The following is a 26,899-nucleotide window of genomic DNA, read 5'->3' on the forward strand; positions in this document are numbered from 1 at the left end:
TCTCTCGCCAATCTTTCACGAAAAACACCCGTCTAGCTGAATCCACTGTGAAAAATTTCCCCCACTCTTTATCTGTGCTTAAATCAAAACGTGGATTCCATGAACAAAGCTTCTTTCTTAGAACTACACGCCTGTGGAACTGTTCCATCTGCCTGCTTCCCACCTGACTACAACTTGGATGTCTTCAAGTCCAACGTTAACAAATTCCTAATGAATCGCCCCCTTAAGTAAACACTTCATCAAATCTCCACACTAACATACTGTACTTGCAATAACCCTTATCTTCCGGGCCTTGATAAGTGGTGACCACCATGTAAAAAAAAAAAAATAAATAAATAAATAAATGAATAAATAAAAAATAAAAAAAAAAATTAAAAAATAAACAACCCACTTTTAAAAGAGAAATTATGAGTTTTTTTTATATTTTATTCGCAGTTTCGTGTTCCCCAAAATTCTGATAGACCTAATGCTGATCATAAAATGGACAGTCATGCTATTTAAGTGGATTTTAACAATCACTAGAAACCCAACCTATTTTACAGGTTCACATTTAAAATAATTTTAACTTTTCTGGATGAAGATAACAGTAAATAAATAATAAATGTAATAATAAGATAAAAAATACTCGTCCTTTCACTAATATTCAAAGACTTTTTCAAAATGATTTCAAGAAACACAGAAGTTAAAATTTGAAAATATACAGTGCATCTATGGCATAGAAAAATGTTTTTTTCTTTTAATATCAAGGTTATGCACAAAGTTTTGGTGGAATGTGGGGTTAATGTAGCTAGCCTAAACATGTTTGTTTTCTAAGTAAACATTTTTTTACACATCATAAATGCACCATTTATCTTCAAATCTGTTTTTTTTTTTTTTTAAATCAATCATCTTGAGAAAGTCATAGAATAAAGATGAAACATTGAACATAAATGATTGCCAGTCTTTGTTTATGGCATTAAATTATTAATTGCATACTTATTACTAGCAGTTCCGCCCAGCTTTGCTTAGGCCCTTATATACTGTTCATAACTTTATGTGCATATATTAAAAAGTGTGAATATGTACGGTAATGCCTCTCTATATAATAGGCTTCCTTAAATACCATAGAGAAAAGTTGATAGAGACTGCAGATGTCAAATCTTTTAAAACTTTGACCCCAATTTTGACCCCATAACATTTGTTTTGGGCTCAAATTAAATTAAAATATTTGACCCATGTCCAAGTAACCTACATCTAAAGTTTCAAGTGTTTAGACCCAAAATTGACAGAGGAGTTTGGTAGAGTCTGCAAAGGTGAACTATGTAAACTTTGACCTTTTGTCATCCAAATTTTCGATCAAAAACTGATTAAAAAGCTTGCTGCATGTGTGAATACCCCTTATGTAAAATTTCAAATGTTTAGACCCCAAATTGGCTGAATAGTTTGCTAGAAACCGCAAAGGTAAAATCTTTTGAACTTTGACCCCTTAGAAGTCAAATTTTCAGAAAAAAAAAATTTAAAAAGCTTGCCCTATATCTGAATACTCTTTATGTAAAATTTCAAATGTTTAGACCAGAAATTGGCTGAGTAATTAATTTATTATATATGGTAAGTTTTCAGATAAATAAAATAAATAGAAGTTAATTTTTCATTGTATATCCTAGATCAGGGGTGGGCAAACTTTTCAGTGCAAGGGCCGCATTAAAAAATTCTAAATTTTACTGGGCCGCATAGTATATTTTCCAATATAATTGATATTAAAAATAGACAAAATAAAAGGATTTCAGAGAAAAAAATATAATTAATTTTCATTTATTAGCACTTTAAAGTACTATAGAAGATTCCCATAAAACACATTTATTTGAAAGATACAGTAACTTTAAACTTTAAAAAACAATTTTATTAATATGTATTTTTAAGTATGATCTTCACATGAAACACATTTGAAAAACAAATAATCTTGTTTGAAGAATAAAAGCAATTCTTAAGTAACTGTTTAAAGCTTGCTTGTTTGTTTTACGGCATATCAACCCTTTTCAAGTTATTTAATGCCGAATCCAAAGATTTTGAAGAAAAATTTTTTTAATAGAATATATTTGTTGTTTTCAAGTCAGTTTCCATTTAACCCATAATTGGGAGCCTAACAGGTACTATCACTCCGGGTCAGAGTGGACCTGGGAGCAATGGCAATTAAAGGGTGGCTCCACACTCCCCAAGCCCACAAGCTGGGGCCTCACCACTGGATATAGTTTAAGGTCATATCCAGGACCAACTGTTTAAAGAGATTAAAAAAATATCTTATTAATTAATGTTTTGGAATAAAATCTTTAAAAGATACACATATAAAGTAACTCAAAGGACAAAAATGAATTTATATATTAAAGAAACGTCACACGAAGCATATTTATTTAAAAATAAAGCAACTCTACTTAGGAAAACATTTGTATTGATATTTTAAAGCCGTAATTTCATATGAAATATATTTATTTGAAAAACAAAATAACTCAGCAACCGAGCAACAAAAGGATCAAAATGACTCAGTGAGAATGATGCAACTGACTGCAATCATTTACCAGTTTGTTGAAATTAGGTGTCAAGTTGCTTGTACTGATTCTTAACACTGACTGAAGATTTAAGTGTGAGAAGTGATCTGTTCTTTGACTTGTTAATTTTCAATATGGAAAAAGTCTGCTCACATATGTAAGTTGAAGCAAATAACACAAACATCTTCCTTGTAAGATTTTTCAGATTTTTAAACTTTTCTGGGTGCAGAGATGCATAAAATTCGACGAGTGGTTTATTTTCAAAGAGCCTTTTTAAAGAGCTGTCGGCTTGCAAATCAATAAAATCTACCTGTGGTTCTTCGGCAGCTGTTTCAACGTCACATGCAAAAGGTGAGCTGAGCAAATCAAACTGTCCTTCAATTGCCTTGAAATCAGCAAATCTTCTGATAAATTCCTCTTTTAGAGCCATCAAGTGGGAATTGTACTTGTCTGATAATGCTTGTGTAACAGCTCGTGTTTTCAACAGAGGAAAATGAACAAAGTTTTGCTCTTTAATCTGCTTGGCAAAAAGTTTAAGTTTCAATTGAAACGCTTTCACTTCAACATGCAATTGATGAGCAAATACACTTTTACGTTGTAGTTTTGTATTTAACTCACTCAGATTTTGCAATATGTCTACAGCAAATGTAAAATCACAAACCCATTCGTCACACTTCATTTCTTTTAAAAAGTCACAAGGAATTTCTTTCATATTAAAAAACATGACAACCTCTGCTTTAACGTCCCACATTCTCTTCAGTACTTCCCCCATACTTAACCATCGGATATTTGTGTGATACAGCACATCAGTAAAATCTGCCTCGATATCTTACAAGAAACATAGGAACTGCCTGTGTTTCAGTCCCTGTGCTCTTAAGTTCACTGCACGCACTACTGGATCCATAAGAGTTTCAAAGATGATTTACAGAGGCTTTCTTGATGTATGATGCAGTAAAAAGACAACACACTGTGCGATGGAAAATCTTCTTTGATTTTTTTATTCATCAAGGTCACAAGGCCACAGTCTTTGCCTCTGAGTGAAGGAGCGCCATCAGTTGTAATATTTGCCAGTTTATCCAGGCTTAACCTAGACCTGATTAGACTGCTAATGATACTGTTGTATAAATCGTTTCCAGTGGCTGTGTCTTTGAGAGACTCTATGTATAGCAATTCTTCTGTAATTTCAAAGTTTTTGTCAATTCAAAAATGGATAAGCATCGAAAATTTCACGAAAATCTGACCATTAGTTGATTTTTGCTAGATTTGTTAAACGGATATGTTTTCAATGTTTACTACGGGGAACGTTATTTTAAAGCACCAATTATGTAAACACGATTTTCGTCTCTTTTATATTTTTTTTCGATAAATTATTCTTTTGCTGAATTTGTTTTTTCTATTAAAATTGATTTATTTCACGCATTCGTAGTTTTTAACAAAAAATCAGTAAACCAGAACGAAATTAGAAGTTCCGTTCCATTTTTGTGACAACCGAAAAACATAGCGTGCTTATCCATATTTACGATAATGTTGATACAATTTACGAAAATATTAAAAAAAAGAAGTAAAATAAGTACTTGAAAATATATCGAAAACATAACAAAAAAATTAGAAACCGCATGAAACAAATCGAAGATTAGATTGGTATTCACACATTTTTGCAATTTTTTTAAAAACCCACAAAATTTTACCTTTTATATAAACTTTTTGCATATATTGAATTAATTTTTGGTCATTTATAGAAAAATGGAAAACAAGATTAAAAGTTTTTTTTTAATAAATATTTTATAAATCAGTTTATTTTAATCAGTAATGTACAAAATTGACTAATATATATATATATATATATATATAGTAATTTATAAATTTATAAATTACTAACTAGCTCTACTTACGTATTGAGCACTTTTGAAGTAAATACTTAAACTTTACGCATAAATCTATACTTTCGTATATTAAATTTATGTGAATAAATGAAGTAGTTATATATATATATAATGTAGGCGTCCTGTAAAATTTTAAATTTTAGATATTATTTCAATCAAGATATTTTGAACAAGTAAATACTAAACAAAATATTTGACAAAACGGGTTAATATTGATTACGTTTTTAAAAAATATTTTGCTTGAATTTGCATAAAACCCTCTTATTGATATTCTAAAAAGTTTGACTTACGAAATTACATAATGGGAATTTAAATTTACTAAATTTTTGTAACAAATTACCATAATTACAAGATGTAAACAAAATAATTAGTCAATATTTTAGCTTACTAAATAAAATGCTTGGCAATGAATTTATAAGATGTCCTTTCAGTTGGAAATTCTAAATATCATAAAAAGTGTCTTTTAGGAGTAATGGAGATGGGAGAGAGAGTTTGCTAAGACTTGACCGGTCGGTCGGCTGTACCCCAGACAAAAAGCGCCAGATTTATGGTCCCCACAATATTTTTAGTACATCAAAATAATTTATTGCCTGTTTTCGGCCAAGCAAAAGTTTTGGGCACGGCAAATCAAAAACGATCCAATAAAGCTCTGGCAGTCTAGCTGGGAACCAAGTGTAAACTTACCAGTCCCCATAAAACAGTCATTTTTTAATGTGTAATTCGTAAGGTTTCTTTGTTTTCTTTTACTTTATTTGTTTTTCTTTCTTCAGAAATTTAGTTAGATTGTTAACGAAGGTATTTTTCATCTCCAAATTTGCATTTTTTGCAAGGATCTGCCCGTACTTGTGTTCAGCAGTCCGCACAGCTATGAGAAAACCACAATTCAATATTCAGTACTTGGAGGGCCGCATGAATTCCTTTGGCGGGCCGCAGTTTGCCCACCCTTATCCTAGGTTTCCAGATAAATAAAATGTATAAAGATTAATTTCTCATGGCATATCCCAGATTTTAACACAAATAAAATGAATTGGAATTTCTTGTTAGGATTTAAAAATTCTACCATTTCTCATCATAATCACTCCTATGTATCATTCCATACTATGATAACAATGCTGATCTAGGTGTGTCAGAAACTGACCTTACGAATGCATGAAAAAATATTGAATAATTCGACCTCCTGTCTTTCCAAGCTTATAACTACTCGGAAAATGTAATTCAAACCCTAATTTTTTTTTCAATTAAAGGAGCAAGGGCCAAGGTTTCATTTAAAAAAAAAAAAAAGGTGTTAAACTTTGGACTTTACAGGTAAATTTCATAAAAAACACTTTTTTGTTTTAAATTTGAATATATTATTTATTGATCTTTTATCTTCACTTTGTGATATATAAAATTTTGGTGAGAAAATTAATTATTTACTTTTTAATAGACATTTCAAAATGGGGGTGGTGAATTAAAAAAAGTAAAAAACGTTTGTCTAAAATATTATATTCGGTTTATTGGAAAGAGCATAAAATTTCACATTGACCCTGAAAATATCGTAAAAATTGAATCAATAAAAAAATTTTGATAGATTTTTAAAGTTTAAAAATTGAAAAATATTTAACTCGTAAAATTCAATTGATTTCATTATGTAATGTTTTTTAAAAAATAAAAAATAATATTTCTATTATTATTGTATTGTTTTAGATAAATAAAATAAATAGAAGTTAATTTCTCATTGTATATCCTAGGTTTTCAGATAAATAAAATGAATAAAGATTAATTTCTCATGGCATATCCCAGATTTTAACACAAATAAAATGAATTGTTATTAATTTCTTGTTAGGATTTAAAAATTCTACCATTTCTCATCATAATTACTCTTATGTATCATTCCATACTATGATAACAATGCTGATCATAAAATGGACAGTCATGCTATTTAAGTGGATTTTAACAATCACTAGAAACCCAACCTATTTTACAGGTTCATACTTAAAATAATTTTAACTTTCTGGATGAAGATAACCGTGAATAAATAATAAATGTAATAAGATAAAAAATACTGGAATCGTCCTATCACTAATATTCAAAGACTTTTTCACAATGACTGATTTCAAGAAACACAGAAGTTAAAATTTGAAAATATACAGTGCATCTATGGCATATAAAAAAATATTTTTTCTTTTAATATCAAGGTTATGTACAAAGTTTTGGAGGCATGTGGGGTTAATGTAGCTAGCCTAAACATGTTTGTTTTCTAAGTAAACATTTTTTTACACATCATAGATGCACCATTTATCTTCAAATCTGTTTTTTTTTTTTTTTTTTTAAATCAATCATCTTGAGAAAGTCATAGAATAAAGATGAAACATTGATGAACAGAAATAATTGTCAGTCTTTGTTCATGGCATTGAATTATTAATTGCATACTTATTACTAGCAGTTCCGCCCAGCTTTGCTCAGGCCCTATGTACTGTTCATAACTTTATGTGCATATATTAAAAAGTGTGAATATGTATGGAATGCCTTTCTATTAATAGGCTTCCTTAACTACCATAGAGAAAAGTTGATAGAGACCGCAGACGTCAAATTTTTTTGTAACTTTGACCCCAATTTTGACCCCTTAACATTTGTGTTGGGCTCAAATTAAATTAAAATGTTTGACCCATGTCCAAGTAACCTACATCTAAAGTTTCAAGTGTTTAGACCCAAAATTGGCGGAGGAGTTTAGTAGAGTCTGCAAAGGTCAACTATGTAAACTTTGACCCTTTTGTCAGCCAAATTTTCGATCAAAAACTGATTAAAAAGCTTGCTGCATGTGTAAATACCCTTTATGTAAAATTTCAAATGTTTAGACCAAAAATTGGCTGAATAGTTTGCTAGAAACCGCAAAGGTAAAATCTTTTGAACTTTGACCCCTTAGAAGCCAAATTAGAGATCGCAGAGGTAAATTTCTTTTTTAACTTTGGCCCCAATTATGACCCCCTTAACATTTGTTTTAGGCTTAAATCAAATTATAAAGTTAGATCCATATCCAAGTAAGCTAAATCTAAAATTTCAAATTGGTGGAGGAGTTTGGTAGAGTTCTCAAAGGTCAAATCATTGAACTTTGACTCCTTAACAGCCAAACTTCTGGCTGAAAACCGATTAAAAAGATTTTCCCAACTCTCAATACCCCTTATGTCAAATCTCGAGTCTGTAGACTGAAAATTGACAGAGTTGTTTGGTAGGGAAGAGTACACACAGACATTTTCACTTATATAATAAAAAAAAAATAGATAGAGACAATATATAAAAGAACAACAAAGAAATATGCCAGGTTGTAAAAAGAAATGTCGAAAATAAGATGCAATTGTTTCTGGTTTTAATTTAATTTTTTTTTAAATATTGTTTGCATCCAGTTTTCACTTCTTCACTATGAAGTAAAAATACATATTTTAAGGCAATATCCCTTCTCTCAAAGTGTTTCTATTTCCATTTATTTTGAGTTACTTTCAAATTTAACCCTTTATTTGTTGTTAATTTACCCATTTATAATTTGAAAAACAAAGAGAGGGGGATAAAAAACAAAAACATTTCTCATCAAAAAATAAAATAAAAACACTATGGAGATTTAACAAAGACAGATTTTTCTATAGGAAAAAATAACAAAAAAAAACAAAACATTACAATAAAACCAGTTTCGAAAACCTTCAACATGAAACATATGCATAAAAAAAGAAGCTTCTTAAAATAAATCATTTAACAGGTTGACAAAAATACCTTTATCTTGTCGAGGGAGGTAGATATTTATTTCAGTCAATTCAACAAGAAACTAAAAATCAATGAATGGTAAGACGAAAGAAGAAGTAAAAAGTTCTGAAGAATAAAAAAATTCTACCTGTTAACTTTATTTCACATTAAAAAGAACTTATTTTTCTTACAGACTAGCATGGGTACCCGGAGTTGTCTGGATGTGGAGAGGTGGTATAAGTAAGGCTATTGAGCAACCAATCCCCTACAAAAATTGAAAATAGCAGCAAGTACCCATGTGAGCGCAAAAAAAAAAAAAAAAAAAAAAAAAAAAAAAAAAAAAAAACACAATAGCCAGGCTCGAACCTGTAATGCGAAAGAGATAAAGGAGGTGAAAAAAAGCAAACATGTTAGCTGTCTAACTGACGCGACTTGTGACATCACAGGCCTTCAAAATAGCAAGTTTTATACGTACGTCGAGATCACGAGGCGTAAATCACTTTGAAAAAATGCTGACGCAAAAACTAACCCCTCCTTGCAAAAAAAAAAAAAAAAAAAAAACCCGACCCAAATTGACAATCAAAGTACTGAGGTTTTTTAGCAAGAGATCGATCTTTCTAACGATACCAATTTTGTCAGTGTTGGTCACGCATGTTGAAAGTTTTTGCAAGAAACACAAACACACACATTTTGCCTTTTATATAATAGATTAACAGAAGGTATCGACTGAATGTTTTTGAAAAGCATTTCAACATTCGTATGATTAAAGTTTCAAAGATCTGCTCAAATTAAAGTGTCAAGACGTTAAAATTAGAAGATATATCTTTTTTTTTAGATGATGATTGACAGTTTATATTTGGATCACTAGTTACATCTTGAATGTTATTCTCACAATGTTTAAGCATGCATCTTGCTGGGATTCAAAAATGTATATGGAATTTCAAACTGAACACTTTATTCAGTCTATACAGATTACGTATTACATGTTGCGTGTCCTGAGCTACCAAATTCCTCATGAATAACATTTGTTAACTAGGCTTTACAAGGCAATGATTCATCCCCACTTGGAATATGGGTTCCTAGTGTTTGCCAGAGTGTTCAGAGTTGGCAAGGTGTTCTTATTCTCTTGAGCATCTATAGTATTGTGCCATTACATATACACTATATATTCCCTGTTGTGACCCTGTTCCCTCTGGAGTATATAATCTGCATGGATTAGATCTGCTGTCTACTTGCCGGAATGTAATAGTTGCTTCTCTTGCCTACAGATTATTTCATGGTTCTTGTCTCACTGCAATGTTTAAATACCACCCTGTGCTGCAGCCGAACAAACCAAACCAGTGGCAATATACATCCACATTAGACTTATTGCATAATCACACTGGTGTTAGCTCAGAGATATATTAGTGATCTCCTTTTACATTGTGTTCTGCAGTCCTGAACGTGCTGCCTCAAAATTGTGTGAATGAACATGTATCGCTGTCACATTTTCGGAACTCTGTATTATCTAACAATCGTGATGTTCCTTAGTTCTATGTATTCCCTAATTAGCTAAGAAGCCTCTGTCTATTGCTAACGATTTTATGACCATGGCTTAAAGGGGGAAAAAAATGGTTGTTCTACTTGCATCAGTTAGGATTGAATAGGAGCCATATATATATATATATATATATATATATATATAAAGCATATATGAATAGAGTGGGGGTGTGCATTCATAGTGGATATCCATAAACAGAAGTCTTCTTTTTTTTAATTAGAAAATAAAGATAAAAATGATATGAGGTTTGGAATTGAGAGCAGAAGCACACAGGATTCTCATTATTTCCTGGGTAGTGTCAGGGTGAAAGCTTGTACATCATAAAATAGCAAAATTAAGCTGCCTTGCTAGTCGAAGTTATTTATCTCTCTCCCGCTATGGGATCATGTGACAAGGGTCAGAAAGTGGTAGTGAAGAGCCAGCGCCCTAGAGGGAGCGTACTTGACCTGAAAAAAAAAAAAAAAAAAAAAAAAAAAAAAGAAAAAGAAAATTGTCTCAGTAGCTCTGTTGGCATTCTCTGGTAGGGATGTGGGCTCAGGCGATTAACAATAGACCGTCTCCTTCTCAAAGAGAGAAGGAAAAGCCTGGGAGAGTGGACTCCATAAAAGTGTACAGGATCAACATCGTGCCTCAGTCAATAAGGGAAAAATAAAAAAAAACATCTAAAAAAAAAAAAAAAAAAAATGGGACTCCACTCTGTTATCTTTGGTGTCAAAGGAAAAATATGATCCTGCCTAAATTATGATCACTTCTGATCTCAATACATTTCCTATAAAATCCTCATTTCTATTGTATGTGTATGCTAGTGAAGAGAGAAAATGCCCTCATATTTGTTTCATTTAAAAATATCTAAGACTAGTTGAGCCAGAATGATTTCTTATATTATTTAAACTGATTGTAAACTTGTCTTTATTTGTTGTTTTTTTGTTTGATACACTGAGTGACAGAATCAGGTTTTATCAAAAATAATGGGTGGGAAGTTGTGGGAAGGTAAAACAATAAGAAAAAGAAAACCTGGTCAATTAGTATGACTGCTTTATTGGCTAAATTGTATTTACAAGTTAGCAGCATCATCAGTTAAGGGGAGAAGGAATAGTGCCACATCACTAATGCCAAACATACAACTGCCGCACAGATTTTCATCTTCTCCTCCCCCCCCCCCGCCTCCTCTCCAATCAGCGATAAACACGTTGAAACAAGATTCTATATTTGCACTTTAATTTCTCTTCCATTGCTATTAGTGGTTATCACAAATCAGCCTAGTTTAGAAGTGTAAATATGGGGGAATTATGATGAAATTTCCTTCAATTTGAACTGGCAAAATCATGTTTATTTAGTTTTTTTTGTTATTTTGATAAAATTGAGATATAAACAAAATTTAATCTTTTCATTTCTATATAAATAAAACAGTATGTATGTGTGTGTGTGTGTGCCTTTGTGAAAATATTTAAATGATAAATTCTTAAAGTACTGGTCACAAAAGTTAACAGAAAATAGTAATCATACACCAAGGACGATTTATAATGAGTAAAATTTTTGTTTGGATATCTGAATAACGTGTACAAACATATGTCGCAAAGTTGAAATGCAAAATGTTCATTTCAATTTGCCAACATATTTCTATTACTTTTGTGTATGCGCAAATTCATTTATAGCTTGAAGTGGTTTAATTAAAAATTTCTTATCTCTTTGTCAATAGCTCAAACAGTAGGGAATGCAGCTGTAGCGATAAATGTTTTACTTTCGATTATAGCTGATGGCATGCAAATCATTTTTTTTTAATTTTTAAAATCAGTACTATATATTAGGTATAATATAATATTTAATAGAGAATTGGCTCTGTAATAATAATAAATATGGAATTTTCATGAATTAAAATATTTTTAAGTGTATTTTATGACCGATTGATTGATTGTTTTTGTTTTACGGCATATCAACCCTTTTCGAGTTATTTAATGCTGAATCCAAAGATTTGGAAGAAAAATATTTTAATAGAATATATTTGTTTTCAAGTTAGTTTCTATTTAACCTATAGTTAGGACCCTAATAGGTGCTACCACTCCGGCTCAGAGTGGACCTGGGAGCAATGGTAATTACAGAGTGGCTCCACACTCCCCAAAGCCCCGCAAGCTGGGGCCTCACCACTGGATATAGTTTAAGGTCATATCCAGGACCTTTTACGACCGAGCAAGCCCCACCTCCCAATAGTTATAAATATATTCACAAATATATGCTCTCTTCAGTGGCATATTACTTAGGAAGATTATCCTCACCTCTAGAAATCCCTATGAGAACGATCTTATGTCAGCAAAACAGATACTACCCTACCCGCCACTATTAAAGCATAATAGATTACATTTTTGTTTTTCATTTAAAAATGCCCAGTCATAAAAAACACTATTTTCATGGTTCTTTAGTCTTTTGGCTAAGATCAATGTGCTGTTTATGTTCTCAATATCTCGGTGGCAGATGTTTTACTATTGGTGAAACTATTGCATATATGAGAAATTATGATACTTCAAATTACAAATATAACAGAATATCAATTTCTTAGAGATTATTTAAAATGTAAACATGTAAATTAGGATTACCTAAAATTGCATAAGTTTGCAGATTACTATATATACATTATTTAAAATCATATTTACTGTCCAGCATTACCAGGTTAAGTGGCACAGGATCGCTCAACATTGTTTCTCCAGTAATCCATGGTTCATAATGGAACCCCATTTGACTTATTCCACACATTCCAAGGTGAGCAACTAAAGACATTGTTCTTGGTTTCGTAAGTAAAATTGGCTATTAAACTGAAAAGCATTTGCTGTACCTAGATCCGTTGGGATTCCCCGGTAGGAGTGTTACATAAATCACCAGTCGGTAATGCCTGGGAGGATGGCTTTTTAGGACAGAATAAAAACCATACCCAACTCCAATGATTTGTTTTTGTTTCATAACAATGTAGACAGTCACTGAGCTGGTGGCTGACCCTTGCATTTTTGGTGATTGGAACCAAGACGGGATGAAGTAAGTATGTCAAGAGCTCTGTTGCTGTTCTCATTTGGATCTAGCTCAACACATCCTGAATGAATGCCATTATATTTACAATCCCTCTTGTACATCCATCTGACAATATGGATAAAATCAACAACCCTTCAAGCAATAACACGGTGACAACACAACAATTGTCCATACAACCTTGATTGAACAAAGATTTTCTAACAGACACCCCCTCCTCTCTCACAAAACTTGAGATTCATAATTTCTGAGAAATATGACATTACTTCAGCACTAATAGGGTCTTAGCATTAGTATAAGCAAGAGAATTGTAACACCCCAATCTGAGAAAATGCTACACTGTTTGCATTCAGCTGCCCAAGGCATAGTTGGCATAAAAGCTTGTGTTATACGCAACTTTGGAATCAATTGCTTGGTGTTCTCAAACATTGCCTGCATTTGTAGCATTTTCAATAACAAAAACAAAAAACGTACTTTGTATATACATGTATAGGGTGTTTATGCATGGTTGCTTTTTTTCCACTTCTGTCATAGTTGCTTCTTTTTGTCTAGTGGTTGGTTTCATGAAGAAAGAGGACACAAGGAGATGTTCGCTGAGTTTTTTTTAAGGTTTTGTTTGGAGAGAATGGACCTAGGTAAGAGAGACTAATGCTATCTTAGCTAATTATTTATTTCTGAGCTTTTTAACTGAAATGAGTGACACACACAAACAGACATTGAGGCAACATTCCACTTAGATAATTTCTACGTTATTGGTGGTGTTTCATTTGCACAACTTCCATGGAGAGACAGATTTGAAAACCTTTATTCCTTTCAGCTCAAAAATGTGGTGTCATTCATCATTGTTTGACTGTTTCGTCTACAGCATTTGACCTCTGCCTCAACTCTGGGAAAGATTTTTTTTGCAGATCAAGGTTATCCGAACATGCACTAAATGTGACTTCACACTACCGACGTAGGGTCACTAATATGTAACTCTGCAAGGCAATCATCTCAGCTGATAGTGATAAACTTTTTCTACATCGGACAAATTACATCCCTTGTCTTCGGAGATACACTTACTGGCTTGCTTATTCTGTACTACATAAAATCAGACCATGCTAGTTTTCAAATCTATATCAATTGGTTTAGGATTATTCCGCATATACACACTGTCCATTCCTGGTATCTGCCCCATCTCAGCAGTTTCTTAAAACTTGGTACATGGACTACTGAATGTCATATCTACAATCCAATAGCTAGATAAAGCTGGCTATTAAATTAAAAAGAATAGATAGCAACACCAATAATGACAGGGTGGACATAGCTACCCTGTAATACAACAACATTCAGACTTCTGATACAACTTGTTTCATTCCTTACAAGTCAAACTCCAAATGGATATGTACAGTACAAAGTCATGAAGACAACCTTCATCAACGCAACACTCAAATGATGAAGAGATGCAACAAATATGAATATAATCTCTTATCTCATTTGGATAAAGTAGCCATAAATAAGGTTAGTTTTTGGAGTTAATGAAGGGAATGTTTTCATTGTGAAGCACTTTTTAGTAGGGTATTCTTTAAAGTTCTTGATTAGAACAATTTTGTTTTAAGTTTAATTTTTGTTATGCCCATTTCTACAGTGTTATATTATTTTTTTTTTACCTAAAAAACAGAAATGAAAGTTTTTTTTGGTACTCATGCACTTATTGATCTGTGCTGAAATAATAACATTATTATTTAGAAGCCATTCTTAACATGGGGATGGTAGGGTGTTGTGTACCTATTCTGTACTTTCACCCAACAATTTAATAAAAACAATATCGTAAAACTTTAATTAAACTTGAAAATACTATTTAAAAAAAAGCGCAGATCAATAAGTTCACTGGCACCATTTTTTTTTTTTTATATATATATATTTGTAGATTAACACTTCCCACTGCCCCCCTCCCAATAAGATTCTACATTTAGGCGATTACATGTAAACAGCCTGGAAAACTTGGCAGTAATATTTTAGAAATTAGAGTATGTGATCATTTTTGTACATAATGTATTTAAAATGATCCCATTTCCTAACCTTTCTAGTACTTAAGGGCAATTGAACCTATTTTACTACTAAGCCTAAGTCCAAGTGGCTGTCAGTTAAGGTTAGAAGGCTAATGAATGTTTTGAAAAGTAATTTATTGGAGAATGTTATCGTGAACGAAAATTCGGACGATAATGTAATTTTGTATGGATTAATTCTAATTTATTATGTTTTTTAAAAAGGGAAAAGAAAATCAACCTTTGTTGTAATATTACGAAAGATGAAACTTTTTATTAGTACTTTTTCCAAACTTATGTCGACTAAAACAAATTTATAATTTTAAAAATCTACACATCCTCTATTAAATGAAATATTTGTAAATCTAGTCAGTGACTAGACTAGTCACATTTTCAAACTTTTCTCAGAGTTCTTATTGAACCGTCACCCTAGGTAATCTAAGTTACAAAATTCCCACTGATGTTTACTACACTAAAATCACAATGACTAATGTATACCTATTAACCCTTATCCTCGAGTGGCCTCTATGCCTTGATAAGTGGTGACCCACATGTTTTAAAAAGAAAAACTGATGGGAAAATATAGTTATGCCACTTCAAATTTGATCAAAAATATTTGCATCTCTATAAAATAAATAATATTGGATACAAAGATGACTTAACATTCGTAAGAGGAGATAATATAAAATAAAGTATAAAAACAAAATTGCTTCAGTTAAGAAAGTTCAATAGCAACTTTAATTGGTTCTTCATTTTCCTGGGAAATCATTCAAACATCACGGAGATGATGGTGGCTAAGTAGTTAACACAAATTGACAACATGTGCGTGTCATGTCCAAATCTAGTTCATTCCACAGGAACACTTTTATTAAAAGGTATGTTGGCAACCTTCATGTGGTTCCTTTCATAAGTGTCTGATGTCTTTATAAAAAAAATTCTAACTAGAAAGGTAATATCAGGTCAACGAATGCCCACAATAATGATCAGATTTATACAAAATGAATGATGTTCAACAACAACTCCAACAGCAATTGTCCATATATTCAAACTTAATACGCTTTTCAGGTTACCTGTCGTCTGCTTATAATTCACGATGGGGTTGTCAACACCATTCTCACTGACTGTAATTTTATTAGTCAATTATTGATTTATAGACTTACAAGTTTAACTTACAAATCAACACTTCAAAATGAAATTCGATCATGAAATATATCTTACAAAAAAAAAAAAAGTAAATAAAGTCGGTAGACATTTTAAGGAGTCCAATTATACCAATTGAATAGAAATTCAAATTTCAAAGTTGACATTAACAGTGAATAAACGACAAGGGAGTTAAAATATCATTTCTTAAACTAAAACATGTTTTTTTTAATAAATGCTGGGCATTTTGTTTTTTGTTTTTTTACAATAGTCAACAAAACAAAAGCAGAGTAAAACAAATGAATGTTACCAAAGGCAAGATAAATTATTCTACTTGAGTTTAGATTCACCCAGGATAGGTTGAGAAAAACTGATGGGAAAATATAGTTGAGCCACTTCAAATTTGATCAAAAATATTTGCATCTCTATAAAAGAAATAATATTGGATACAAAGATGACTTAACATTCGTAAGAGGAGATAATATAAAATAAAGAATAACAAAAACAAAATTGCTTCAGTTAAGAAAGTTCAATAGCAACTTTAATTGGTTCTTCATTTTCCTGGGAAATCATTCAAACATCACGGAGATAATGGTGGCTAAGGATGGAATACTGTTGCCATATCTGGGCAGGAGCTGCTAAAAACAGCCTATCCTACCTTGACAGAGTACAAAATAGACTTTGTGGCTTAGTGGGGGATGCCTTTTTCTCTACCCTGCAACCTCTCTCCCACAGAAGAGATGTTGCGAGCCTATCCTTGTTTTATCGTTATTTCCATGGCAGGTGCTCGTCTGAACTCCAATCTCTGGTCCCCCCTCGCCAATCTTTCACGAAAAACACCCGTCTAGCTGAATCCACTGTCAAAAGTTTCCCCCACTCTTTATCTGTGCCTAAATCAAAACGCGGATTCCATGAACAAAGCTTCTTTCTTAGAACTGCACGCCTGTGGAACTCTGTTCCGTCTGCCTGCTTCCCACCGGACTACAACTTGGATGTGTTCAAGTCCAACGTTAACAAATTCCTAATGAACCGCCCCCTTAAGTAAACACTTCATCAAATCTCCACACTAACGTAATGTACTTGCAATAACCCTTATCCCTGAGTGGCTTCCGGGCCTTGATAAGTGGTGATCACTGTGTTCATCTCCTTCCATACAACACATAGCATCCTGGATGAATGCAGATCACGCATAATGGTCCGCAGTGGTCAAGATAATTATGGGCAGTTATAACTTCTACATACCTGGATATTTTAAAGCGTTTATTTACTTTCAAACAAAAAGTGTCAAGTTAGTGGTTTAATTGTAGTCATTTGGATCCCCAATAATCGCTCAAAAATCAAAAAAATACCCGTAGGACATCACATTTTCATACAATCAAATGGGTTCCACAGGAGAAGTTTTCTTCGGTCTGAGCAAAAACCTTTTTAAAACAGAAAAAGAATGTAACTGGAATATGATTAATCTGGCAACATCAACCACTCCCCCATGCTTCTCTTGCAGTGGAGTGGGAGTGACCTTTTTTCGATTCATTTTTTTAAAAGATTTTGTCCAAATGTATACAAAGGCAGCCCCTCCTACCCAATAATCTAATAAACTCCGACCTTCAGTCGAACTTCGGAATCAACACAATTTCTAACCGAAACATTGCGAAAACAATCCAAGATGAGAACAGTAATCTAAATAATTCAAACAATCAATACACATCTGAAAAAATTCCAAGTTATCGCAAGTTTCATCGTATACGTGAAATGCAAAAATGACTGAAAGTGACTGTGACTTTGTCTGATGCTGACGAGGTTACCCCAGGTCCATTGATGATAGTTGGGATAGAGCACACGCAGGATTCTGTTTGCAATTTGCCAAAACTGGTGGGAACCAAGCCGCTGCTCAGCTACTTTGGACTTGATGGATTGAGCATACAACTCTCTTGTGTTCTTTATTACTTTCTTACAATGGTTGCTGGCAGTCCTGAAAGCGGCTTTAGTTTCCATACATCTATTACGTTGGAAGCAATGGAAAAAGTGATTTCTATGCGCAATGGCAGCAGCACATTCTGGAGAGAACCATGGCTGGCTCTTAGGTGTTTGTTGGAACATTTTCGAGGGTATGAAACGGTCTATACCTACAATAATAAACATTCCGTCAGGTCTGATACTATAGATGGCACATCCTTTTTAAACATGGAACACAGAGGTAGATCTGATATAAATGTACGGAAGCTATTCCAGTCAGCCATAGAGTATTGATATACTGTACAATGGAGAGGTACGTCTGGGGACTTATTACATTTCATTTTTCTCTTAATTGATACAACAAAGTGGTCGGAAGATCCAAGAGGAGACAGAATAGAAACTGAACATAGTTCAGGGCAAGTTGTGAGAAAAAGGTCTAGGAGACTCAAATACTGGCCATCAGTGTCGGACACATGGGTGAGTTTGTGAACAATCTGAGTGAGGTCATAAGCAATGGAGAAATCATGACGGAACCTCCCCTCATCATCGGTTTTGTTTGAGTGGGTTAACCAGTCTACATTGTGAACATTGAAGTCTCCACAAACGTGAATGTTAGCTGAAGGGTAAGCAGATAGGACGTGGTCAATTTTCTCAGATATGCTTTTAAAGATAGTAACTCCGCTGTTGTAGGGGCAATAGAGAATAAATATAAATGCAGTAGTGTGAGCAAGTACAGCCCAGAAGCACATATAGGGTAAGTTAGGATCTTTTCTGGAGATGTCCCTACCACATGGAAAGCCATCTTTAATATAGGCACATATTCCATGCCCATGGCGATCTTGGAGGTAAGATTTGGAAGTTAGAGTATCCTTTAATTACGAACTCCTCTAGGGAAATCGTCTGTCTAATGCCAGTTTCGCTTAGAAATAATAGGTCTGGTTTAGTCTCTTGTAATTGGCTTTCAACCTCTGGAAGGTTAGAACGTAGACCCCTGATGTTGGAGAAGGAGACATGGTAGTGGGGGTCTATGTTGGAAGTTGGAGATTCGGGTTTAATAGTGTATTTTTTCTTGAAACTTGTCATGATGGAGTTTTGGAATTTGTGGACTAGATTGTCAGACTTGCTTAGAGCAGGACGGAGAGGGAATCTAAGAGAGAAAAAGAAACAAAAAAATTTATTTTTTTGTAGCACATAAGGTAAAGCTGTAACAATTACCCACTAATATGGCATCGAGAGGCCTCACTAAAGCTACTGCATGGTCTAGAATCCATTCACAAAATGGCAATACAGCAGCCCCAGTACTTTGCACCTGTTGATAGGACAGCCTCCTTAGTGGTTAATCCAAGGTTCGGGTCCTTGACTATCAGGCGGATAACGTCAGCCCAGATAAAACGTTTACCTCCAGCACCCTTACTGGTGACATGGCTACAAGGATAGACATAGAAAATGCATTGTTTTGGCTTCAATATATACTATTTTATTTTATTTAAACTCAACCAGCGCTTCTAAGGAACAAAAATCTTAACGTGAATCCCGTATGACCAAACGCATCATTCAGAGATTTAAAAATCTACTGTAAAAACAACAAACGGACTTCTACTTGCTGATTCTCTGCTCCAACACAACATGGCAAAAAAAAAAAAAAGAAAGACATACTGAAGGTGAAGGTTTCCTTCAAAATATATTTATGAATTTCAATATAAATTTCTAATAAAATAAATATCTGCTTATTTTGTAATAATGCGTTGTTTTGGCTTCAAACGTAATACATATTTTATTTTATTCAAACTCAACCAGCGCCTCTAATCTTAATATCTCTGGTGACTGTTTGCACAAAATACTGCCAACCTAGAATACAGCTTTTTCTTCTCCCTTTGTCAGAAAAATCACTCATTAAAAAAATGAGGACTGAAGGACAAATAAAGAAAAGCGAGAGTAATGTGAGCTGTCGATAACGCATCCACAATGCGTTCTCTACTCTCCATATATAAGATAATGCAGATCTTTCTTTACTTTTTTACATTTTTTCCTACCCGAGGAATTCTGTACAAGCCCTGAAATTTCTTAAATTCACACAAAAAGGAAGAATAAAAAAAGCTATAAATTAATATTTATAAATACCGAATTGTTGAGAGAAACACACAAATAAATTTAAAATAGGCAATAAGATTTTAAGGCACCACCACAGCTAGAGGACTACTATTCATTTTGCTTGATATGCACGTCTGTGCCATGTAAATAACACTCTTTTGTATTTCCTTCAGATATCCAATAAACCCTTGGTCATTGCGACACTCTAAAAAGTAAATTGTACTTATCTAACAGCCGTGCGGAAAACGTCAGCATTTTACACAATAACAGCAACATCATTTTGTGTGCTTACTATTTTCCGAGTCAATTTCTATGGATGGGCATTGGCTCTACAAGTATTAATGGAAGTAACGTTTTTTGTTCTTTTTGCTATCGGGTTTTCATATTTACATTGTAAAACAAATAGTTCTTTTTTTTAACAAACTACACAGACAAAAGTTAATAAAAATAAATTTAATTTTAACGCCTTCTGTTGACACTTATGTATCTAAAGATAATGTTGCTTACAGGCCTCCATACTTTTTTGGTAAAAAAAATGCCAGAAAATAAAGATCACCTATCATTTCAAAGAATAAAATCAAAACGAGTTTTTTTAGAGCGATTTTGGATTTACAATTTTTATTATCTCAAAAGTCATATTCTATTATATGAATATATATTTTTTTATATTAGAAACTGTTTAAACTTCATATATATCGCAGAATATTTGAATTTAATATCATTTAAAGCTTTTTAAAAATAATTATTTTTTAGAATTATATTTTTTTGTTGTAATTCAAATAATTATATGACTGAGAAAAAAAAAAATTATCAAGTTTTTTTTTAAACATAATATTGATTTTATGTCCAATTTATTTACAACTTTAAGTGAAATAAATAACAGGATTTTATATATATATATATATATATATAAAATTACTATTTTTTAATTATTTGATCTTTTCAACTTTAAAAAAATGTTGAAATTTTTATCGACCTACGTAAAATAAACGTAGGTCGATAAAAATTTCAACATTTTTTTAAAGTTGAAAAGATCAAATAATAATCAAATAATAAAAGTTTAGTTTTTGTAACATGAAAATGGGGGAGGGGTAGAACACCTAAAAAAAAAATTTCCTCTAATATATTTAACGAAACCTACTTATTATGTAAGTTTACTTAATAATGAATAAATATCGAAAATTTCAGGAAAACATGACTATTTGATTTTTGCTAGATTTTTAAAATATGGGCGTCTACAGCTTCAAAAAGGTCACTACATAGGAACGCTTTAAAACTTGATAATGTAAAGACGATTTTTATCTTGCATTTTCATTATTTTTGTATGATGTAAAAAGTTTTTTAAAAAATATTAGCAGTCTATTTGAAGCTTCTTTTAAATGGTAAAAAGTTAGGATGACAATATTAAATTAAATTACAGTTACATCGTGTTACATACGGTAAGAAATTCTGCAGAAATAAGCAGGCTCCTCATTGGTCTGTTTGTCCGCCCACAATTTTGTTTGAACCATTCAGATTGCTTGTTATTACTAATTTCTGAGAGTACTCTTGGCACCAAATGTATCCTTCCAGATCACCAGTTTCGACAAAGACACGGGTTGAAGATGGATGCTCGAAATTCACTCGAGGCTTGCAGCCTTAAAATTACTTTGTCTTTTTGAGATGTATTGATGCCCTAATGTGGGCGAAATGTTATTTTCATTTGCAAACACCAATGCCCTTATGTTGGGTGAATTATTATATTATTGCATGCTGTTGTGCTTTGTGAATCAATTGACTTTCACCATTATAATATAATGTCTGCCAGAGACGAAATTAAGGTCTACAGTTTGACCTGTTATTTGTCCGCCATTTGGGCAGTTATCTCCAGTGGACTCCTCGAGGCTACCGGATTTGCAGTATACATCTTGGAAGATATCACTCAACTCTTCAACCTGTTGCAGCGTTCTTTGTCAGCGGAGTTTTGTACCCAGCATTTCTCAAAGACAAACTATTATCCTTTTGAGGTGTCACCGATCCATTACGGCAGATGGCTGACGATGACGCATCTTTTGCAACTTGGATCTTTTTGCTTTAATAAAACTTACGACGTTGAAGTTGAAAAGATGAGCCTGTTGTCATTTCTGATTGGTTTTCTTTCATTCTGCCAGAGGCGAAACCATTCTCACAGTACAGCAGGGGGGAGGGGATTAAAACTATGGCACGCATAGGAGGTACCTAAAGATTTTATTTGAAAATATATATTTAATGAAATTTTACCCTTTGCTCCACGTTGCCAAAATAGGTTTTATGTTAATTTTATAAAATCACTTTTTTTTTTTTTTTTTTTGTTAAGTTTATAAAATTACTCCAGTTTTCAATGTTTTTTTTCTCTTTGAGTTTACAAATCGTTCTCAGAACACTCGTAAAACAATCAAAAACCATATTTTACTCCAATTAGTTTCAAGGGACCAAGAGCATCCTTCTGGGACTAACACATTAAATTTCTATCAGAGGGCTAGGGCTGGATCTTTTTTGTTTAGAGACAGAAGTGATTCTATAAAATTCCTCTATTTTGTGTGTGTGATTATATGGCAATGCTCACGAAAATAGCTAAAAACAGAAGGTACTAGTGCAGAGAGTGATCCGGACGTAAATAATAACGTTATTATTTAAAAAGCCATTCTTAACATGGGGAGAGGAGGGTGTTTTGTACCCATTCTATACTTCAACCTTACAATTGAATAAAAAAAAACATAAAACTTTAATTAAACTTGGAAATATGATTTAAAAAATAGCGCGGATCACTCTCTGCACTAGCACCAAACAGAATTACAAATAAATTTGTCTTAAGATCCTTTGTACTTGAATCTATTAACAAAAGACCCCAAAGTAAATATTTTTTTTCCTACGGTATTTCAAGAATGTTGACGTATAAATGCACCAAATTAAAAAAAAAAAAAAATCTAATTTTTTTTTTTTTTGTAATCGGCGTGGGGGCAAAAGGTAAAATTAACCGCAAGTTAGAGATGAGGTTAATCTATAGGGAGAGAATCCAGAACATTGGGTGTTAGGTGTAGCACTGTAGCATCAGCATTCCCCGGTAGGAGCGCTGCTGATAAACCTCCAAGAGGTAATGCATGGGAGGATGGCTTTTTAGGACAGAATAGGAACCCTTGTCCCCAATGATGCGGGGTTAAACAGAACTAAGAGGGAAAAGATAACGAAATATCAAGGTTTTATATACAATATGAAAAGAAACTGGAATCTTAGTAAGATCGCCATCACTCCAGAGTATAAGAGTAACTGGACTTATGAAAAAGAATGTCAAGACTATCTGACAAATATATCCGGTGAGCCAAGTGCAAGAGAGATACAAACATTTGCACTTAAAGGGACAGTTAGAATCTTTAAAAAAAGAAAAGAAAAATATCTCTCAGTTGTAATGTCTGGGATAGTGGGTGAAGAAGGTCTGGCATCCAGTAGAATGCCCCATCTCCAGCTAGAACAAAACAGAACTGAAAAGGGGGAAGGTGAGGGAATTTCAAGGACGCCCTCTTCCGGTACCAAGAAGTTAAAAACTATTTAACCTGCCTTTCTAAGAAGGCGAAGTTATATACAAAAACGATTTTTAATGTGGGGAAAATCCAGTCCCCAAAATGAGGCACTCAGGACTGTGACAAAAAAAAAAAAAAAAAAAAGAAAAAGAAAATTGCTTTATCTAGAAATAAAAGTGTCAATTTAGTAAATCTCTTACGCAAGATGAAAAAAAAAAGGTGAGATTGTGATGAAATGAAAGAAATAAGAAGGAATAGCCAATGACATTCGAACACGATGGCCAGAAGGAGGAGAGAAAGAGGGAGTTCTGTCTGCTACACACACGAAATAGAAAATCGGCAAAGATTTAGTTTTTATTGCAATATAAAAGTTCAAATTTCTATTAATAGTACTTCTGCAGTTTAAGGACCGTACCCCCCTTTTTTTTTAAGATAGTATTTTCAAGCAGAAAATTAATTTTACGGTGTCTTTTGTTTATTAAATCGTTAGATAAAAACACAGAATAGTTAACAAACCTACTTCCCATATTAACGTTATTTTAGCCCAGTCTATAAACTGCAGAAGTACCTTAACAACAAATAAAATGATAGGGCAACATTCGAATGTTGTTTAAAAAAAAAAAAAAATACCCGGAACATTATCTTCTCTCCCTAGTTACGCATGTGGAGACAACGAATTGGGCGGGGTGGTGCCGGGGGGGGGAGTAGCGGTGATATGAATGAATAAAAAAACAAAAACAAACAAAAAACAGTATAATTTTCGTAGAATAATAAAAATAATTTTTAAAACACGTGGAATCTTATTGATCGTGTAAAAAAAAAAGTCTCGGATAAAACCGATTTGTGTTTCTTTTCTCACATGTTTTTTGTTTTGTTTTTGTTTTTTCATTTTATTTCAAAGTTCTAAAAAAATAAAAAAATAAAAAAAAATCAAGCCCACCCCCCTTCCTGGAGCTAAAACCTGATCCCGAAATACATTCGCCCCCTTTACATTTCAAATATTGAGTTTGTAAAGAAATGAAAAATATTAATTTTCCTCTCCCCGATTGATCATTTAAAATATGAAATGCTGAAATAATAATTATTTAGAAACCAATTCTTAACATGGGGAGGAGGTTTTGTGACTATGTTGTACTTTCACCCAACAATTAAACAAAAATATCATAAAATTGAATTTGACTTGAAAATACAGTGCTTGTGCATCTATGTTACCGCGTTATTTTATTTTATTTTTTTTTAAATAGTATTTTCAAGTTAAATTCAATTTTTACAGTATGTTCGTTTATTAAATTGTTAGGTGAAAGTACAGAATAGTTACAAAACACTCTTCCCTCCTATGTTAAGAATGGCTTTCTAAATAACATTATTTCAGCGCGGTAACAGATGCAATGCATAAACAGTAAAAATACCCATCTTTCTTGTGATCTCTTGGATCCTCCAGGATAAGATTTTATCTAGTCTAGTGGAGTATCCAGCTAAGTATTGTAACTATAGGCAACATCACTTATAGGTAATAGTATGCTCATGCTAAGTTTTCCTGAAAACAAAACAAAAAAAAAAAAACAACAAAAACGTACCGAAAGATCTAAGACACCGAAGGACAATATTGACGTATGTAAAAGCAAAGAAGGTAATTTTACGGATGTTTTGTCAATCAAATAATCAATTTATCCCTTATATTTAGTAAAAGGTTTTTAAGTATTTCTTAAAATGATTTGTGTGGAGAAAGAGGAAACACGAGAAGGAATCGCTTCGACGCTTCACAGGTTTCACGACTAAATTAACAAATAAACTACAAATTAAGCTAACTTCCTTGCTTAGTTATTTATTAATAATATAGAACCATATTGTGTATAATTACCGGAAAATAAATAAATAAATAACTATAATAAAATAAAAGGTACTTATGTCACCGTGCTGAAATATTTAGAAAGACATATGTATGGGAAGGGAGGGTGTTTTGTAATTATTCTGTACTTTCACCTAACAATTTAATAATAAAAAAGGTATTTTTTTACGACATGCCTCAGCGAAGTATAAATACCCCTAACCTCCCCATGTTAAGAACAGCTTTAGGAATAAACACTCCCAACTTTTAAAACCGTTTCTAATATGGGAGGTTGGGGAGGGGGTTATTCGAAAACCGTTCTTAACATGGGGGGGGGATTGAAGAGGTGTTTATACTACGCTGGGGGGGGGTCGTAAAAACATATTATAAAACTTGAATTTAACTTGAAAATACTATTTAAAAAAATAAAATAAAATAAAATAAAACAGCACGATAACAAGTGCAGAAGCACCAAATAAAAGTACCGTAATTTTGATTCTGTGTAGATTTTTTATTTACATAAATTACGGATTTTTTTTTTTTTTTTTTTTTTTCTAATCAATCCTGTTTCTAAACCAATTAATGGGATTAGGATTAGCGCTAGTTAAGAGATTTTTTTTTTTCAAGTTCTTTTTCAGGGTGATCACATGTGATCGTTTATAAGTAATAAAAATAACCGATTTGAGACGGGAATGGTTTTATAAAAATACTAAAATTATGTGTGTGTGTGTGTGTGTGTGTGTGGTCTGGTGGGGGTATACAAAAAAAAAATCACTACAAAATGAAGAAAAGCTGATTCAAGTTTTTAGAGTTAATTACATAATTTATCAAAAAACTTAAGTTCTCCTTAAGAGATTTTAATTTGATAATAAAAGCTAAAATATATAAATGAAAACAGAAAATTTAAATGCATAAATATTTATATATTTTTTTTATATAACTATAATTGTCAGTTGGTAACGCTGGAATGGTTACGACCTGTGTGTCATAATTCATTTTTCGGAAAAAAGAAATAATATCGGCAAATAAAATGCGAACGATTGAAAGATGGATTGGAACAATCGTGAAATGTCTTACCCGGCTGTAGCAACCAGGAACATGAGGAGCAGATTGAAAAAGAGTACGACCATGTTAGTATAGGACGACATCCTCGCCGGTTCCGTAAAATAATAATGAAAGCCTTCGTCAATTAATACGAAACTAACAAATAAACTTTAAACATTCTTTTAAAAATAAAACACGCAAGAATCTATTTGAATCTAAATTACAAAAAAAAAAAAAAAAAATTATTATTTTTTTTTTAAATTTAGATCGTTAATTTAAGTTTTACATTTTTTTTTATTACGAAACTAACTTTCGCAAAAAAGTGGACAAATCAGAGCTTGCCATAAAAGAAATTTTTTTAAATCAATCAATTTCATAAAAAAATAAATAAAAATATAAAAAAAATAGAATAATTACTTTATTATTTAATTTCAAACGTTTTGATTTGAATTAAAAAAAATTTATTTGCGTTTTTATGTTTTCTTTTCTACTTATTTGAAATTAATTATAAAAGTTTGAATAAAACTGGAACTGATTTTACAAAAAAAAAAAAAATGATACTAAAAGAAATGTTTTATGGGTGAACTAGAAAAGGATAATTTTGAT

General features: G+C 32.4%; 1 protein-coding gene across 1 annotated transcript in view; it reads right to left on the reverse strand.

Annotated features, from left to right (window-relative positions):
- Positions 1–26,452, reverse strand: part of LOC145241453 (dnaJ homolog subfamily B member 11-like) — a 74,969-nt gene extending 48,517 nt beyond the window's left edge. The window contains exon 1 of the mRNA XM_080104430.1: positions 26,327–26,452. Coding sequence (XP_079960556.1) covers positions 26,327–26,397 — 71 coding nt within the window. The 5' untranslated portion in view covers positions 26,398–26,452. The remainder of the gene's footprint in view (positions 1–26,326) is intronic.
- Positions 26,453–26,899: the final 447 nt, after the last annotated feature.

Source organism: Euprymna scolopes, chromosome 20, assembly GCF_053919585.1.
Source record: "Euprymna scolopes isolate OS-2025 chromosome 20, ASM5391958v1, whole genome shotgun sequence".
Taxonomy (NCBI): Eukaryota; Metazoa; Mollusca; class Cephalopoda; order Sepiida; family Sepiolidae; genus Euprymna; species Euprymna scolopes.